The sequence below is a fragment of the Tiliqua scincoides genome, chromosome 1, assembly GCF_035046505.1.
Source record: "Tiliqua scincoides isolate rTilSci1 chromosome 1, rTilSci1.hap2, whole genome shotgun sequence".
NCBI classification, from domain to species: Eukaryota; Metazoa; Chordata; class Lepidosauria; order Squamata; family Scincidae; genus Tiliqua; species Tiliqua scincoides.
This window is the reverse complement of record NC_089821.1, coordinates 60,982,320-61,000,770: the sequence shown is the minus strand read 5'-3', so window position 1 is coordinate 61,000,770 and position 18,451 is coordinate 60,982,320. Positions and strand designations below refer to the sequence as shown.

The window sequence follows — 18,451 nt, the reverse complement described above, 5'->3', positions numbered from 1 at the left end:
AAATGTTCAGGAGAACCTTACTCCAAAGTTGCACATCTCTCCTATTTCAAAAAACTCAAATTAAAATATGCAAGTCCATTAGTAAAAAAATATTTAGAAAAGGCATAGAAGACCTGTAACGTATAACCAGCTTCGCTCATCACACTTTCAAAAGCATAATGGATATAGAACTTCCGTTAAGGCATTTAAAAAAGTGCTTTTATGATTAAAATCAGGAATATGGAAAAGGGTGCTATAAAGCTCAAGAGCTGTTCAGCAATATTATAAATACTACCTGTACTTGGTATCTTGATAACTGCCTTTATCCGCTCGTCTATTTGATGGAGTATTTCAACAGTGGGGAGTTCCACAACTATATCCCAAGTACAGATGTGCACCACTTAGTGATGTTCTGACCAATGATGGATAACACATATGATGGTCCATCACTGGATTACTGTACAGTAAAAAAACTCCTTACCTTTACACTGATGGTGATGAAATGCCTCATTAGGAGGCCCTGAAGGCCTCTTCCAGGTTGGGCCAGGTCTGCAAATGCACTTTATTGGTCTCCATTGTCCTCAGAATGCCTCCAGAAGCTACTTCCAGCTTTCAAAGGTATCTGTGGGACATTCTGAGGCCTGCAAAGGTCAACAGAGTGGGTCGTGGGTTTGGCACAACCCGGAAGAGACTTCCAAAGTCTCCCAATGAGGTATTCCAGCATCATCAACACAACACAAAAGTAAGGAATTAGGTTCGCATAACAACAACATCATTTAATGACAGGTGTCTGCAAATGAACCCCCATTGTTAAACATTGAATAGTACTGTAAAAAGTATTTTATAGAGCATAAAGAAATGGGAGGACAGCTTACATGCTTCAGCAAAAGGTTGTCTCCAGCAGAATCCTGATCGGAGATTGTACCATTTTCTGTGCTTTCAAAAGGAGTTGCAAGAATCAATGCAATACAAATTTCTACTTGAGTATGCAAAAAATTATTCCATGTGTACTTAAAAAACATATCCTGCAGAATGAAAAGAAACTGAAGTGAGAAGTAGTCAAATCAGGCAACAGGATGAACTTTCTAGTCACCATAGTAACCTGGCACCTGGGGTCTGTTGACACATGTCACATCTGCACTATCCAGAAAAGTGTCAGCTAATACACGCTGAAGCTGGTAATAGATACTCCTCCAAATCATAGCTGTTTACTGAGCATCCAGAGACAACACTACATCCAACCTATGTAGATTTCTTGGGGGGGGGGGAAGTCCCCCTCCAAAACAGGTCTAACACCTCCATCTGACAAGGTGGCTGCCCTAATAAGTTTCAGCTTATTTGCCCTCATCCATCCCAGCACTGACTCCAAAACACTGGTTCAAGATTTCAACTCCCTCCCTGGGTTCGCTTGATCGCTTGTTCATAGGCAACAGGAGGTCGAGCACAGTATCATTCATATATCAATGATGCTGAAACCCAAACCACTAGATAACCTTTCACAGTGATTTCATGTAATGCTAACAAGCATAAGGGACAAAACCAAGTGTTGAAGAGGCCAAGAGACAAAGGCTTGACCCCCAGCACCACCTTCCAAACTGTCTGTCAAACAGGATCAGAACCACTATGCCTCCCCTTGCCCAAAAGATGGCACTTCCAGTTTTCACATAAAACTGGAAGTGCCGTTTTTCCGGCATTTTGAAGGCCTTAGTTTGCCTTCTGGAGACTGGGAGGCTATGGACAACCTCCCCGGTCCTTAAAAGGCTGTCTAAGGCCTTGAAAACAGACCCTGAAAAGGGGAAAAAATGGCAGCGGGGGAAGGGTCACAATGCTGTCCCCCACAGCGTGCCGCTCAGGGTATTTGCCCCGAGTCCTCTCAGGTATGCCAGTGATCCCTACGTGCATCTCCCAACAAAGATCCTTTAGACAAATGATCTCATATCCCTGTCCCACTTCCAGGTTTGAAGCCAGACTGGAAAGAATCAATCATTCATCTTGGTTTAATTCCTTTTAGATGGAAAAGAGAGCTATTTTATAACAGACTAAATGTTACAGAAGATTAACTCCCACTAACTGGGAAAAGAGGTACATTCTAAATCAGCAATGGCCAAACTTTCTTAATGTAAGGGCCACATACTTTCAGATATTTGAGAGCTGCAATATTTAAGAAGCATTAAAATTCTTAAATATATTTACTCACTATGAACTTGTTTTAATCCAGTGAACTCTCAATTTATAAATAATCATAAAGCTTGAAAATTTCTTATTTTCCTTTTATATTAATTGTGTTGCAAGAAGGAGATCAGCCAATATTTTTCTGACAGCAGCACATTATACGTGAAAGAGCAGCATGTGGTTCACGAGTCATGGTTTGGTCACTTCTGTTCTAGATATTGGTTCTTAATACTTAACAACTGTCCTCATTCACCCTAGGGAAACATCCTTCCCAGCAGCGGTTTACTGACATTTCCCTTTCACTCAAGTAAAGACAGTACTTCACCTATATCATGGTATAATTACCAAAACTAGGAACAAATAACACAAATAATTTGAAATTGCCATCTTATTACTATAGAAAAAAGTCAATTTTGCAAGTATGTTCTTACCAGTATAACACCTATGCTATTGAGCTCTATAAGTTCCAGGTTCACGCTGTTCGTATTTGTTTGTAGAAGGCTGGATATTAACCTAATCACATTTAATCTTGTATTCCCTACAGGAGGATCCAACACACCCCATGTTGTCTTCATAACACTTTTCTAGAAAGAGTCAATATGAAATATTAAGACACTTTAATCTCTAAAGCAGCAATTTTCAACCTGTGTGCCGTGAATGGTCCACAGGTGTGCTACAGGAGTTTGGGAAAGGATCATTTGTTAGTAGGACCATTGGAGAATGTGAGTCCTACCAGCAGCAGCGTGGTGTGCCTTGTCAATCAGCCAAAAACTGATGGTCTTCTTGACAATTCTAGCACCTTGTCAGTAAGCTGTGTGATGAAAAAGGTTGAAAACCGCTGCTCTAAAGAATCATTTATTAACAAAAGACAAAATGTTGATTCTGCAACATTTAATACATTTATATCATACAGGTCCAACCTGGTTATACACTGATTTTTTATACATGGATTTGATTCAACACAGCCACTGCAAATAAGAAAGAATGTGGTGATCCCTGGAGAAGGAGAAAAATGCATCCCTTTAAAATCACAGTTTAAAAACCTGCTTTTTACTGTTGTAGAGAGACAGTCATACAAGTGATTACAGGTATAACCTAATTATTCACATTTTTTTCTATCTCAACATGATGAGAAGTACCCTTTAAATTAAAGGAAAACGGGGAGATTTGTACTTACCGTGACTCCCCCTTCCCAGTGGTCTCCATGTCTGTCTTAGTCCTAACAAGTGGGTAACAAGCTCCTCCCTCTCAGGTAGGCAGGCGATGCCTGGACTCCCCAGACTGGCCTAGCCTTTTGGCGAAGCAGGACAAAGTTGGTTCAGCTCTGCTGAACCCCCCACCGGAGAAAGCAGGAAGGGTAATTTTTTCTTTTTCCCCCAGCTTTCCCTCTCCTCTCTCCAGCCTCTCAGTAGGCCTTCCTTTTCTCGCTGAACTGCTGGAGCCAGAGAACCAATGCTCTGGAGCAGAGAGAGGCAGAGGCGGAGGCCCACAGCGCTTTCGAAGAAGCCTCAAAGCCCCTCCTGGTGCCTAGCTCGACCATCTTGTCTGTAGGGTCCTAGGGGAGACCGTCACTGTCCGTGGGGAGGACAGCTGGGGATCCCAGTGCCACTACTGGGATGTCCACCAGGGGTGATTTGAGGCGAGCCATGACCTCTGGGGGCAGATTGTAGAACCTGGTGGAGGGCTTGCTAGAGCCCCTGCCCCTGGTTGGGTTGTTCCACACCTTGTCCACCAGTTGCTGGAAAAAGAGAGGGAAGGGAAACCATTGGGGGGTTTCCTGCCAGTTGGGGAAGACTGTTGGAGATCCCCACTTGGTCTTGGGACCCGTGTCCTCAGGACGTTTGAACTGCAGATCTAGTACATGAACCACCCCCTATATCAGCTTGCTGAACTGCTCAGCGTAGAAGAGGTGGGGCTTGTGGGTCTCAGCCTCATCCCCCGACAGCTCGCCCTCCTACACAGATGAGGCATGGGAGCATCCCTCACCCTGCTCCTGGAGATGGGTGTGTTCTGTGGTGGCACTGCGCATGGATGGTGTCCGGTGCCTCTTGGAGGGGGTGGGGGTCTTTCTCCTCCTCCTCCTCTTCCTCCAGGGTGGAAGCTGGGAGCCCTGTGGGTGGATGCTCTGGGGTGCCCCCCCCTCCGTGGCAGCTGGTGCGCCTCCATGGCAGCACTGGCCTGGACCATGTCCTGAATGGCCCTGGAGAGCTCCCCCCAGTCCAGGGCACTGAACCCCCCACGGGGGATGGGCGCATCGGGGGCCTCATTGGGGGAGGCCATGGGTGAGGGTGGGACTTCCGCCAGATCGGAGGGGGCTCACCGCTCCTCTGATGTCTGGTCTGGGGCTGGCGAGTGGCCAAGGTGGTGGTCCTCTCCTCCGCTGCCTTCTGCTCTCCGTCGCTGCTGGTGGAGGCAGCTCGAGCAGACCCGCTGCCGCCACAAGCCTGCCTCTGTCACCCCTGCCCTGCTGGGGGGGCTGATCTTTGGGCGCTAATCCAAGATGGCGCCCATCAGCCACGTGGTGCTCCTGCATAAGGAGGCAGGAAGGAGGAAGCTCCGCGCCCCCGCAGCAGCTGGGGGAAAGCGGCTCCAGAAGAAGGTTGCCGCCGGAGCACTTGCGGGCAAGCCTGCTTCGCCCCTGCCAGGTGCGGGGGGGGGGGCAAGCGGCTGGAGGCGCGGGAGGGCTCTGCTGGCTGCTGCTGCTTAAAGGTGCTGCGCTGGGGTCGGGTGAGGGCAGCCCTGAGCGCTCCCGCGGTGAGTGGCTGTTGCCGCTTGAAGGAGGGCCACCCTGGGGTCAGGCAAGGGCAGCCTTTGAGCCCGGGTTACTGGGCGCGCGCGGTGGGCCCAGCAAGCTGCTGCCTTTCAGCAGAGGCACTGAGCTCAGGCACAGAAGGGCGCCAAATTTTAAAAAAAAATAGATGGGCTGCCTTACTCTAAAGCAGGTAGCCCCGAGGGAATCTCCAGGCAGGCAGTAGCCTGCTGGTGGAAAAAAAGGAAGGTACAGCAGGCAGATTGTCCTGCTGAGAGGCTGGAGAGAAGAGAGGGAAAGCTGGGGGGAAAAGGAAAAAGAAAATATTACCCTCCCTGCGTTCTCCAGTGGGGGGTTCAGCAGAGCTGAACCAACTCTGTCCTGCTTCGCCAGGACAGTCTGGGGAGTCCAGATGGCCCCTCCCCTCAGGAGGAACAAGAGACTCTGGCCTGCCTACCTGAGAGGGAGGAGTTACCCACTTTTTAGGACTAAGACAGACATGGAGATCCCACTGGAGAGCAGTCCTTCAACAATAGCCTCATTAATGCGAGAGAAGGCAGCTCGCTGACAATCCATCAATCATTCTCTCTCCAGGCACAAGGCAAACCCTTCCCTTCCCCTTGAGGGTGTGAAAGAAGACTAAATGGCAGTGATTATCACCTACTCCATTCTTTCCCCTTCAGTGGGGCTCCTGGTAAAGGGAGGGATCGCTGGTGCTCCTAGTGAAGCCTAAGCGCCTGGAGAGAGACTGATTGCCTCTGTGTGCATTTCAAAAGGTCAGCAAGGCTGTTTTTAAATCACCAGATTGAAGGGACTTTGTTTTTCAAATTGATTTGCTTTAGTGCATTTTTTGCCATCCATGTGAGTTCTAGGAACGGAACCCTCACGAATAATGAGATTCAACCTGTAATAGCAATTAATTCTACAGATTTTCTTCAATTACTTCACAGGCTAGAAAGCCAAGGATATATTTGGTAGATAAGGAGTTTTAAATCTGACTAGCAAATGGAAAGCATCTCTCCTCCAAATTCTCCTGCAAAAGCCAGTAGTGACAGAAAACCCAGCCTCTCCCCATTTAATTCTTCAGAATGCACCAAGAACTCAAGGAGGGGCAAAATCATGACTCTTGGCATGGTGCTCTAGAGAAGACTATAAACCAAGGATGTCAAACGCATTCCATAGAGAGGGCCAAAGTCGGCATTTATTGCATCTGCTGAGGGCTGAAAGTCACATCATAAAGCAGACGATGGCCAGAAATAAGCACTTTGTTTACAGAAACTCATAGAAACTTATAGAAACTCATTAGCAAGTGACAGAAAAGAAAATATGCAAATCTTGACCATATTTTCAAGATATGAGAGAGCCCAATGATCGAGATGGGAGAGCCCAATTATAAAGGGGCCAGGTAAATTGCTTCAGGTGGCCTCATTCGGCCTGTGGACCTTGTTTGACATTCCACAGTATTCCAGTCAAAAACAGCATGCATATTCTTGATGCTGGAGGGACGGAGCATAATGACTTCATTTTCAATTCTGCTATGTCTTTTACTTACTTTGGGGGGCTCTAGAAGCAGTTCATGGAAGGAAGGAAGTCTTGCTTTTATGGCTTCTAATACGCTCTTATTGACTGAATATGTTGAATGACTCATTCCTGGAGGGCAGATCTCTATGTGACCTTCAAAACTAAACACACACAAAAGAATGTGTTTAACCATTAAACACAATAAGACTACATTAAACAAGAATACCAAACTTACTCCTGTTCTCATGTAACATTAGCTTACTGAATTTTCTGCTCAATTTATCTTCCTCTTTCTAGATCTCCTTTTTTCTGAAAGTCCCATAAACTTAGGTGAGTCCTGATACAGAGTAGTTTTAAAAAGTGGGTCCTGGTATAAATTTGGAAACCACTGCAACAGGGAATAAGGGGGAAGGGAAAATAAGCAGAAAATTTTACCTTCCACCAACCCTGGCCCACCCACTTCCTTACAAACAGAACACTGTTCTCCATTTGTCACCCAATCACAACACACCAACCCCAGAACTAAAGCCCCTGCCTAGGAAGCAACTGCTCAGCTATGACCCGCAGCACAGGGCTAAAGCTCCCTAGTGTCTCAAAGGAGAACATTGGTGATAGGAACTATAGTGAAAGGGCAATTGGCACACAGAGGGAGCCCTTTGCACAAACAATACCTTAACCCTCATAACATGTGCAGCAATATATTTTGTTAACACTTCTCAGATTTCTTCTGGCAAGTATTCTACCCCAGAGGACTCCATACACAAACATCTACCCAGAACCTCTAACTCAGCTATTTTTCAACCAGTGTGCCACAGCATACTGGTATGCTGCAAATGACTTGTAGGTGTGTTGTGGGAGTTGAGTGAGGGTCATTTATTAGTATGGCCACCAAGGGATGTGAACCTCCCACCAGCAGCACAGTATACCTTGTCAATTGTATAAAAAACTGTGCACCTTGACAATTTTAGTGCCTTGTCAGAGTGCAGTAAGATGAAAAAGATTGAAGATCACTGCTCACCACCACAATAAAGGAAGCAAAAACAATGTACCCCACATAGGTAAGGAAGGGAGGGGAGGGAATCATAGAGCATCAATACAATGTAACATATCTCCTTTCAATCCTTCAGGATTATCAAATGTGTTGTCAAACCGTTTTTTTTTTTTGTTTGTTTGTTTTTGCCAAACCTAAAACAAGGGAATGTCTGCTCTCTTATGGTGAAAGCCAGGTACTCCAACCATTGGCCAAACACTTATCCAAATCTTTTGTTTCTCAGGACTGCACAATTGCCACAAGGGGCAGATCTTCTACAGAATTCCACTGCAGCCCTCCCCCATCCCCCAAGAGAGAGAACAGTAATATCTCAGTAAACATACTCTCAACCCTAACAGGGCACAACTGCATGTTCATTCTGGTGGCACTGTGCTCCCTCACAAACACCAACTAAGTGTCTCAAGCCAATGAAGCCTTGATCCCCACCTCAAGCCTTGACCCCATCCAGGGATCTCTCCCACTGATAAAGACACCATGCAGATATTAAGGGAAGCCTCCATCTGCCTGTAGTGACTGATATGATTCAAGCTGCTGCTCAGTAAGATCGCTGACTAACTTGTTCCAGTCAGGCCCCTGTGGCTTTTTCAAACTCCATGGCAAACTGTGAACCAACCAGGGGACCCAGACCTCATTGGCACATGTTACTTGGATGTTTGTTGGATAACCTGAAATGGCACAATAGCCCAGCTGAGAAAAGATGGTTGGCAACCTCTCCTGTGTGTTTCCTTTTTAGATGCTGCTTTATCACTGATAGTGTTCAATAAAAACTTTGGCCAGATCACACATTGTTATCAGACAGGGATCTCTTCTTCCCGCCTTAGTTGTTTCTTACAGCAGCTGGCCTCAGGGTGCAGGGGGGCTCTCTAATGTCAAGGACTGCCGCATCCTCATGCCATGACTTACAGGTTAAGTCCTCAAGCCATGATTACGGGGTACAAGCCATGATGTGCATGCGCAACCTCCTGATTTTAGAAATGGGTTATGTCAGAATGCCAGATGCAAGGGAGGGCACCAGGGTGAGGTCTCTTGTTATCTGCTGTGCTCCCTGGGGCATTTGGTGGGCCGCTGTGAGATACAGGAAGCTGGACTAGATGGGCCTATGGCCTGATCCAGTGGGGCTGTCCTTATGTTCTTATGACTTCTTGGGTGCCACATGGCGGTGGGCCTGATCTCTATCATGACCTTCCTTTTCTCTACTGTAGTGTCTCCACACTATAGCCTGTGGGCCACATCTGGACCACCGTAATATTTCATCCAGTCTGCTCACAATGGCGGGGAAGCTTTAACTTTCCAGTTAAACCTGGACAGGCCAGGTAACTGGAGAGCCTTGAAATGGGGAGATGCTTCCCTGCAAGATCGCCCCAGAAGGCTATGTCACTGCAGTCCCAGCAGGTGTAGAGCCTTTGGGGGCAATCTTCTGTGAAAGCATCTCGCTAGTACAGAGCTCTGCAGTTACCTGGCACATGAGCAGGTTGCTGCAGGCAGAAAACTAAGACTTCCCCACCACCATGCCCACACACTTGGCCTCCCAAGAGAGGACTCTCTCCCTCCTCTACTGAAGTGCTGCCACTCCCCAAACAATCTTCCACAGCACTGAGTCCCCAGAATAGAAAGCCCATCCCCAGCCGCAGCACAGAAGGTACAGTAAGTGATCAGCTCAGAGAAATTCAATTCCTTGGACTCAAAGGTTTTGACTCAAAGCCCTTGTGCCAAGAGGGAAAAGGCAAAGGGGTGGGCCTGAAGCTTTGTGAGATCCTGGCCCGGCCCACCTCAGGCACCTCCTTTCCTTGTGACAGCCTGGCAAGGCTGTCTCTTTGTCATTAATCAGAAATGGCAGATGCAGAAAAATCAAAGGAGAAATGTAAATGTTTGAAATATCTGATGGAAGGTCATTTGTACCAGCATCAACAAACTAGCAACTGCCAATGTGCCTAATATGTGAAAAGGTATTTTCTAATGATGCAGTAAAGCCTTCCAGACTGATTGAACATCTGAAGACATATTCTGTCAAGGCTAGAACTTACCTTTTTTTAATCACTTTGTAACAAACTTCAAAAGCAGCCCACACTGTCAAGCATGTTTTGCAATGCTTCATATCTAGAGTTTCCCCAGAGGCAAAGAATGCTGGCTGAACCTCTTGCTAAGACTGACACCCACCCAACAAATGGGCAGCCAAACCTACCTACTAGGTAAAGACTTAACATGAAAAGAAAACTATCTGGTTGTGTCTCAGATATTTTAGAAGAAGTTCAACAGATCTTTACATAAATCTAGATATTGTCTAGATATTTATTTTTCAGTTTCTTCAAGTATGTGAATTTTTTTTGCTTTTTCATATCCTTTTCATGTGATGTAATGATTTTTCTTTTTTGTGATTTCTGCAATTACACCATTTGTATATACTTAGTGTTTTAAAAGAATTTTTAAAAAACTAGTTATGTCTTATAAGAACAAGAACACTACTATAATGAACTCACAATTGACTCAAGGATAGGATGGATAGTACAAAGTCTGCTTCCACACAGAGCCTCTGAAATAACTGTATCCTTATGTATGGTGCTGTAGGCTTCTACCATAATCTTTCGAGACTGAAGGCTGCCAACCATATGTATACTGTCTTAATATTCAAAATTCATGAAACTAGAGAAGTACTTATTTCAGGGACCAGTATGGCCAATTGTGACATCTATGAAATACCATAGGGCAGAGGGATAGGAGAACACATAACTGCAAAGCAAAATATCTTTAAGAATATTACTGGAGAAGCAATAATGAAGTCTTACGTTGGCCGTCTTGTTTCCAGTAAGGTCAGTAATATCTGAATTGCACTAACAATCGCAGATTCATTTTTCTCCTTATGAAAAATATTTGATAGCAGCTGTTCTATTATTTCTTTTCTAAAAAGAGAAAACTTTCTTAGAAATTTAATGTTCCATTTTACAAGCACATTTTTCAGAAGAGATACAGTTTGTACTCAGGTGTCCTCAGCCAGAGCTGCTTATGAAACAAACAAAAGCACACTTCTTATTTTTAAATACCAGTGAAGACAAAATTTAAATCAAACTCAGTGTCATTTTATACAGCAAGCTGAATAGCATTCATGGTATCTGCTAAAAGCTAGAAGTGATATCATTAAGCAGGAACTGACAGCATTAAGCAGGTGATGACCAGAAATAAATACTTTTTCCTCACTTATGAACTCAAACTGCAAATGACAGAAAATATATAGATCATATTTTCAAGATACAGGGGATCCCAATTATCACAAGGGCCTCTTTTCAGCAGAGCTGCTTCTGCTGAGATATCACTTCATAGCTCAGTAGTGAGCCTTGACAGAAGCAGTGCTGCTGAAAGGTCAGCCCACCTGATAATTGGGATCTCTAAGCACCTTGACAGCTTTCCACTTTCTCACCCTTCTTCCCTTGTCCTGTTTTCCTTGCCTTCCGAGGCCTCCTTCCATCTCTCCCTCCCAGCACCTTGATAAGAGGATGATGACAGGATAAGAGGCAGGAGTTCTGGTCTAGAGGGTAAAGCCTCCGTTAGCCCAAAAATAACACCTGAAGGTCGCTGGTTCGAGGCCACAGGCAGCTCTGTGAATGGCGAGACCTTGAAGCAGCTGACAAGCTGAGCTGAGTTATTCCACCTGCTCTTTGGTGTGAGCTGCTTGTCAGCCAGCGTGGGAGACAACTGGGGGCCAGTAGGGATACCAGACCATGAAAAATCCATCTGAAATGTTGTGCAGTTCTTGAAAGATAGAACCTTTCTGCCATTGTAAAAATCCAACCAGGGGTTTAAAATCCCCATTGTAAAAATCCCCTCAGTCTGCCTACGTGAACCGCCTTGAACAGAGGAGTAATCTGATGACCAGAAAGGCGGTATATAAATACCAATATTATTATTATTATTATTATTATTATTATTATTATTATTATTAAGAAGCAGTGCTGCTGAAAGGTTGGCTCTTCTTTGCCACTGGTTAGTAAAATTATGTGTGCTTTGCAATGCATACATGTTAAATGCATCCACTTGTAAGCTGCTCCTAAATGAGTTTTATGTACACACAGAGATGCTTCTAGCAGTTCACTAAGACTTGACAAGTGAGTTAATCTTTTGAGGCTGTTGCTTGTACGTATTGCATTTGAGTGCCATGGAGGAAATGGTCAGGAGTCTGATGTGCACAGTGGGTAATGGATACAATGGAAAGTTCTAAATGTTTATTATTTAGAATAGTGGTTCTCAAACTTTGCGGAATCTTTACTCCCTCTTGTCCCCCCTTAGTGATGCAATCCTGGGATCGCGTCGCTGCCCTAGCCCCTCTCCCGCAAGAACTAGGGCAGCGACACGATCCCAGGATTGTGTCGCTAAAGGGGGACAAGGGGGGGTACTTTGCATTTGAGAAGGCAGGGCTGCAGTAGGTGCAGGGAGCTCCGCACAGCGTTCCCCGAGGCTTAGAACGTTCGCTAAAAGCGGGCAAAAGGACCTCCTGCAAAATGGAAGTGCTTTGCATCCACTTTTAGTGAAAGTTCCAAGCCTCGGGGAGCACTGTGCAGGGCTGCGAAGGGCTCCCCACACCTCCTGTAGCCTGCTGCAGCCCTGCCTTCTGAAAGTAAGTCCAAAGCACCCCCCCATCCCCCTTAGCAATGCAATCCTGGGGATCATATCACTGCCTCCCTCCCCTTCTCCCAACCCTTAAAGGGGCAGGGGAAGCGTTACACGAACTGGTGGATCGCGACCCACCAGTTTGAGAACCACTGATTTAGAATATATATAGATTGCTTTCTGAAAAAAGTTCACGAACTGTTTTATGGCAATGTGTCACTCAAGCTCAGAGCAACTAATGGTGGCATTAGAGGAGAGTTAAATTATCATGGGGATTGGATAATTCTGCAGGCCATATCCAGACTATACCAATACTGAAACTGAATTATTTCTGAACTGATACTAGTCAGTTTCAATTTAGTGTTAATGGGGGTATGAAGCTACCCCAACACTATCACAACAGGATACACTGCACTTTTCAAAAAAGTTACAAAGAAGGGGAGATGAAAAACCACAGGGCAATCAATCCAACGTTGAGCAATGCAAACAATATGAAGTTATAGAAAACTGAAATCTTAGTTTTATAAATTTTCCCACTTTGTCAGATCAATTCGATCCCACTATTTAAAATGAAGGCAAAGGATCACCTTCAGTCATAGAGGTGTTGTAATTTATTAGGGCAGTGTATCAGGACACTGCTAAGAAACATAATGTAATAATCACTACCGTCAATTTAGTTTCTCTTTTAAAAAAAATCCAATTTCCTTAGTTGTTTTTCCTTTCTTATTTCTCGCTTTGGTTATGGTAGCTTTGCTAGTTTTTCCATGACTTGTTTTCATTAAGAGAAAATATAGAGCTCTATATTTCTGACACAAGGAATATATTCAAAATTATTTCAAAAGTCCAAAAGTAATACAGCATAAACATGTCCATAAGATTCCAAACATTAAGTCAACCTACTTTTCTAGTGTTGCAAGTAGAGGATCTGTTTCTGAACTGTTTTGTACTTGTAGCATCTGATCTCTACTCAAGCGAATAATTTCACAGAGTGACTGGGATGCATTTGAATGTCTCTGAAGAACATAAGAATACCAATTTATAGATTTAAACCAACCACAATAATTCATTAGCAGTTAAGCACCATGAAATTTCATGCAGATGAACACATTTCCTAGAAGGCAACAGAAATTATTAACATTATGCTTAAAATAAATTTATTGAGAATATGCCCCCTCTGCCCCGTAGGGAGACCTAGCCTCTTTCTATAATCTGAATGCTTTTTGTAGATAAAGCCTGAATACACACAGAAGAGATTTAAATTGTCCAAATAGTTTAAGTTGTAAAACAACTGAGAAATATATTACTTACATCTTCCTCTTGAGAAGGATGAACAATTTCCACAAGTCGCTGAATAATTCTCTCTTCATTTAACCACTGTGGGGAGATGTAGCAAAATGTTTAAAAATGTGTTGCCCTCCAAAGTCAGACAAATGTAACAACTGCATAATATTCACACAACATAAAATATTGCATGCCTAGGGATTAAAAGTCTGTTTCCAAAGCAGGAGAACTTTGCAAAAATGATTCCACAGGCAACTCTAAGCCTAATAAAACAAAAGCAATATGAAAAAACCTGTTCATTCATCTTTAAAATGTTTTACACAAATTTACATTTATCATGCAGTAGAAGCCAGAACAATATAAGCTTCATAGACTAACTGCAGGTTCCTCACTATCTGTAGTCCCACAGGGACTCAAAATATCCATTATTTGCAATTCTTTCCCATGTCTTTATAGGAACATTTAAGGCCCAAAGTTCATAAAAAATGGGGCTGAGATCATTTCTGCATCACTATGTCTGCACTGCTCCTCTTCTTCATGAATCCACAAGTGAACAGTAGAGCTTGTACTAGTTTTTCCAGTATCCTAGAAGGTCACCTGAATCCAAGAAGTCATCTGTGAATACACGCACCAATACGTACACTGTAGGCAAAAGGAAAATCTATGTGCTGCCGCTGCCACTGAATTCAACAGAGACCAAGAAGATGTAAAAGCAGGATGGGGAAAAGAAATAGGAAGAGAGCAAACGAGTGAAAAAAGAAAAAAGGGTGAATGAGAATGAAGGAGTACATTGAGGTTAGAAGGTCTTGCGGTATGAAGAAAATCGGAGTTGGGGAGAGAAACTTTGGGATATAGAGAAAAAGAAGAGTTAACAGAGAGATGTGCTCAGAAATTGAGATAGGACATGCTATCAAGAACAGATTGTGACAAGCTGCTATAAGCCCTACATAGCTCAAAAATGCAAATGCAACCCATTTCCAGTTTTCGTTGTGAAACTGGAAGCAAGTCACAATCTTTTTTTTTAGTATTTTTGTAGGGAGGCCTTCAGAGAGGGCTGTGTGCTTCCCACACCATCCAGAGGCTGGCGCTGCCCCCTTTAAGTATAAAAAGAGCCCTTCTGTCCCTGGTGGCAGTGCAATCACAGAGGTCCTGCTGCTGCCCCCCTCCCCCACAAGGACTTACAGTGGTTCAAACTCTTCCCAGAGTTGTTTTTTTATGTTTTATGCAGGCTTTTTAAATGTTTTTCAGTCATTTTATCTTGATTGAACTATGACTGTTTCATTAGCTTTGGTTTATATAGTTTGTATATGTAAGCTGACTTGGTTGACATTTGCAAGAAAGGCTTGGAATAACATTTTTTAAACTAAGTAAAAAACACAAGTTTTCCAACCACACATTGAGCAAACAGTTGGGGAAATTGAAACACACACTTTGCATGCAGAAGGTCTTGGGTTCAATTCCTGGCTTCTTTGGTAAAGATTTATGCCTGAAACCTTGAAAAGTCACTGCCAGTCAGTATACACAACACTGTGTTTAATGAACGAATGGTCCAACTCAGAAAAAGGCAGCTTCCTACACACCCAAAATGAGCAATAGAGATATTAGGTGAAAGTGAACACATCCACAAATTAGAAGTATGGTTTAAAGAACTGGTGGAAGTGTTTTCACCATCTCTGCAGAACAATATATCTGCTGCTCTTTCTACAAGATAGAATTCCAAGGGTTGATGATAATTTAGGTTTAACAAGAAGGCACAAGCTTGGTCTTGCAGATTACTCATGTGCAGGGGTGCTCACACTTTTTTGGCTCGAGAGCTACTTTGAAACCCAGCAAGGCCTGGAGATCTACCATAGTTTTTTTTACAATGTTCGCGCCATCATAACTTATAACATTTATGTGTACAATGTATGTTGGTGCACCTTGAGCCCCACTGAGTATAACAGGACTTACTCCTGAGTAGACATGCCTAGGATTAGGCTGTGAGGCTGCAATCCTAGCCACACTTACCTGGGAGTAAGTCCCATTGAGTACAATGGGCCTTACTCCCGGCGTTTCCTCCCAGAGGCACCTGAAGGGGGGGAGGTCGGCACTCCGTGATCTACTCATTTTGCCTCGTGATCTACCAGTAGATCGCGATCCACCTATTGAGCACCCCTGCTCATGTGCTATTAAAAAATTTACTCACATTTAATACTTCTTGCCTGGGCTGTGGAGGTTCTATACATGTCAGCAACCTGAGCAACAAGTCCATAATAGCAGAGGTCCCTATGTGCTTTATAATGAGGTCTACAAAATCATGCTTTTTCTTTAAGAAATCCACAATCTGGGGAGGAGGAAAAATACACAATTTACATTTTATAGCAAGTTATAGAAGCCAATCAAACCAGCAAAGCATTTCCAGACATCTAAATCATCTATAATAATGCAATCTGACCAAGACTGCTGAACTATACCTATTGACAAAAGTAACATAGTCCTATTTGACAGAAAGGTTTTCTTATGAACTATGCAGTCTGCCTCCATACAAAGTATACTAGCCAGCTACCTAGCATGGGGCACCTGCTAATGAATTCACAGGGATTAAGCAAGCCCAGAGATTAATATTCTTTACTCTTCAGCAGGTAGGAATGAGAAGTCTAGTTAAGTCAGTATACCATTTGGAAAAGAGAAGTTGGACCTGCCTACACTACCACAGTTAAAACAGCACAACTTCTTTCTGGCCAAGAGCACCTGTCATTATAATTCAGCATGCTGTAAGAAGTCAGCAACACATGTAACCCGTTAGGTTTCAGGGAAAAAAGAATATACTGGTATAACCTAATTATCCATGGATTTTTTCACCCATGGTTTTATCTCAATGTGATGAAAAGGGCCCTTTAAACAAAAAAAGGTGTTTAACAATAGCCTTGTTAATGTGAGAGGGCAGCCAGCTGACAATACATCAATCATTCTCTTTCCAGGCACTTAGTTTCACTCCAAGGCAAGTGACCCCTCTCTTCCACCTGAGCATGCAAAAGAAAGATCATCACTTTGCATTCTTTCCCAGCACTGCACTCTGGGTGAAGGGAGGGGTTGCTGGCTCAAAGTGAAGCCTTTCTAAGCGCTTGGAGAAAGATTGATTGATGGATTGTCTAATGACTGTCTTACAACAGAAAGGTCAGCAAGGCTGTTTTTAAATCGACTAGCAAATGGACATTGTTTTTTAAATGGATTTGTTTTAATGTGATTTTTGCCATCTGGGAACAGAACCCTTACGAGTAACGAGACTCAGTCTGTATTTTACAGTTAAGGCCATATCTGTGATTTACACATTTCTGTGATTTATTCACTCTTGCTTGAACAGTATGTATCAACATAGTTTTAAAAGAGTGAAAGGTGTGGGGAATTCGTATAAATCACATATATGGTCTCCTTGCAAAATGTATTCTCTCTCAAACCTGCCTTTTAAAAAACCTGACTGATTTTAAAAAATGTATACCTCACCTCTGTAGATCTCAAGGCGATTTACTGAATTAATACAAAACCACAACCACTACCAAAGTATCAAACCAAACCCAACAAAGCATCAAATGAAATTAGAGGGACTAAAACTAAAAAGAAACCAGAAAAGGCCTGTTGAAAAAGCCTTGAAAAAATATTTGTTAATGAGAACTGAGAATTTGCTGCTGTTCAGAAAACAGTAGACAACCAAAAATAACCAAGCTAGACAGTGATTTAAGCACAAAAAGGTGCAATCATTAAGTAGTTACCTGTTCTGGCTTTCTGCTAATAAGAATACTTAGCACCTTGCTGAAGAAACTGGCCAGCAATGGGTTGAGAGGTGGCTCAGTTAAAAGAAAACTGTAAAGTTTTGATAGTAATGATTCTTCTTCTCCCAGTCTATCATTAATCTGTGAAACATCAGAAGTAAGCAGCTCACAAGATATGTTTGGGTACCTAGAAAAGAATAGTTACTTTATTAGAATGTCAAAATTAGCCATGAATTTCTATTAGCAAAAGTTCTTTATTGGATAATTCTCAACTTTACTTTGTACATATTTTCCATGAACAGCAAAATGACAAATTTTGCCTAGAGAGTTCAACAACTATATAACTAAACAGATGGCAATTCTTGAAGTTTTGTAATGTACTGACTTCTGAACAATGACAGAATGATAAGGCACCTTTAACAATTCATGCACTTTTCACTGGTTTTCTACCCAACAGCATCATTTCAATGAGGCTGCACTGGTTAGGTATTATTCTACAAGTTGTTCTGCAGCCTTCTTAACCTTCTAAACTAAACTGCAGCCTTCTTAACTAAATCTAAAACCAATCTAAAACTAAACCCTAAAACCAAGTCTTAATTATACGGCTGCAACCTATTTATCCACGGATTTGTCTCAACATGAATCCGGTGGGGGAATTCAAAGTCGCACACACCTTTCCCTCCTTTACCCTTCACTGGTGTCTCGCTCCATTTCAAGGCAGCCCAAAACACTGCAAAAAGGCTCCAATTCACCCAGGCAGGGAAATAGCCCTGGAGCTATGGAAGAGGTTCTCCTTGCAAAGGAACAGTAAGACTCCTGGAGCCCCTGATCAAGCAAAGAGGCTGAAGAGAGAAAGGAGGGGGTGGAAAACCTCTGCAGCCAGAACACATGCAGCAAGGTGGAGCACTCTCTCTCTCTCTCTCATACACACACAGGGGCAGGGGTAGTAGTAACAGAGGGAATTGCTTTAAAAACCCAGGGAGTCTTTGCCAAATTCCCCCCCTTCAGACTGCAATGGTGCAGGCTCTCCGTGCTCCAGCCTACACAAACAAAACAGCCCAGCAAGCAAGTCTTCCCAGCAAGCCAAAGAATGAGATTTAGGCTACAATCCAATCCACAATTTTCTGGGAGTAAGCCCCATTGACTAGAATGGATCTTACTTCTGAGTAGGCAGGCATAGGACTGGGCTCTCAGGCTACAATTTGATCCACACTTTCCTGGGAGTAAGTCCCATTGACTACAATGGGGCTTACTTCTGAGTAGAAATGCATAGGACTGGACTCTTAAAAGCTCAGCATCTTACCTGTGAAAGAAGGTGAGGGTTGAATACGGAGTGGAGAAGGGGGAGGT

The 18,451-nt window shown here is 43.5% G+C and overlaps 1 protein-coding gene across 4 annotated transcripts in view; it reads right to left on the bottom strand.

Annotated features, from left to right (window-relative positions):
* PPP6R3 (protein phosphatase 6 regulatory subunit 3) overlaps positions 1 to 18,451 on the bottom strand; it is an 89,475-nt gene that overhangs the window by 41,559 nt on the left and 29,465 nt on the right. For all 4 annotated transcript variants that reach the window (XM_066611142.1, XM_066611141.1, XM_066611143.1 and 1 more), the window contains 8 exons: positions 17,102 to 17,288; positions 15,538 to 15,675; positions 13,380 to 13,445; positions 12,972 to 13,084; positions 10,256 to 10,369; positions 6,453 to 6,582; positions 2,583 to 2,735; positions 855 to 1,004 (listed from right to left, as the gene is read on the bottom strand). In XM_066611142.1, coding sequence (XP_066467239.1) covers positions 855 to 1,004; positions 2,583 to 2,735; positions 6,453 to 6,582; positions 10,256 to 10,369; positions 12,972 to 13,084; positions 13,380 to 13,445; positions 15,538 to 15,675; positions 17,102 to 17,288 — 1,051 coding nt within the window. The remainder of the gene's footprint in view (positions 1 to 854; positions 1,005 to 2,582; positions 2,736 to 6,452; positions 6,583 to 10,255; positions 10,370 to 12,971; positions 13,085 to 13,379; positions 13,446 to 15,537; positions 15,676 to 17,101; positions 17,289 to 18,451) is intronic.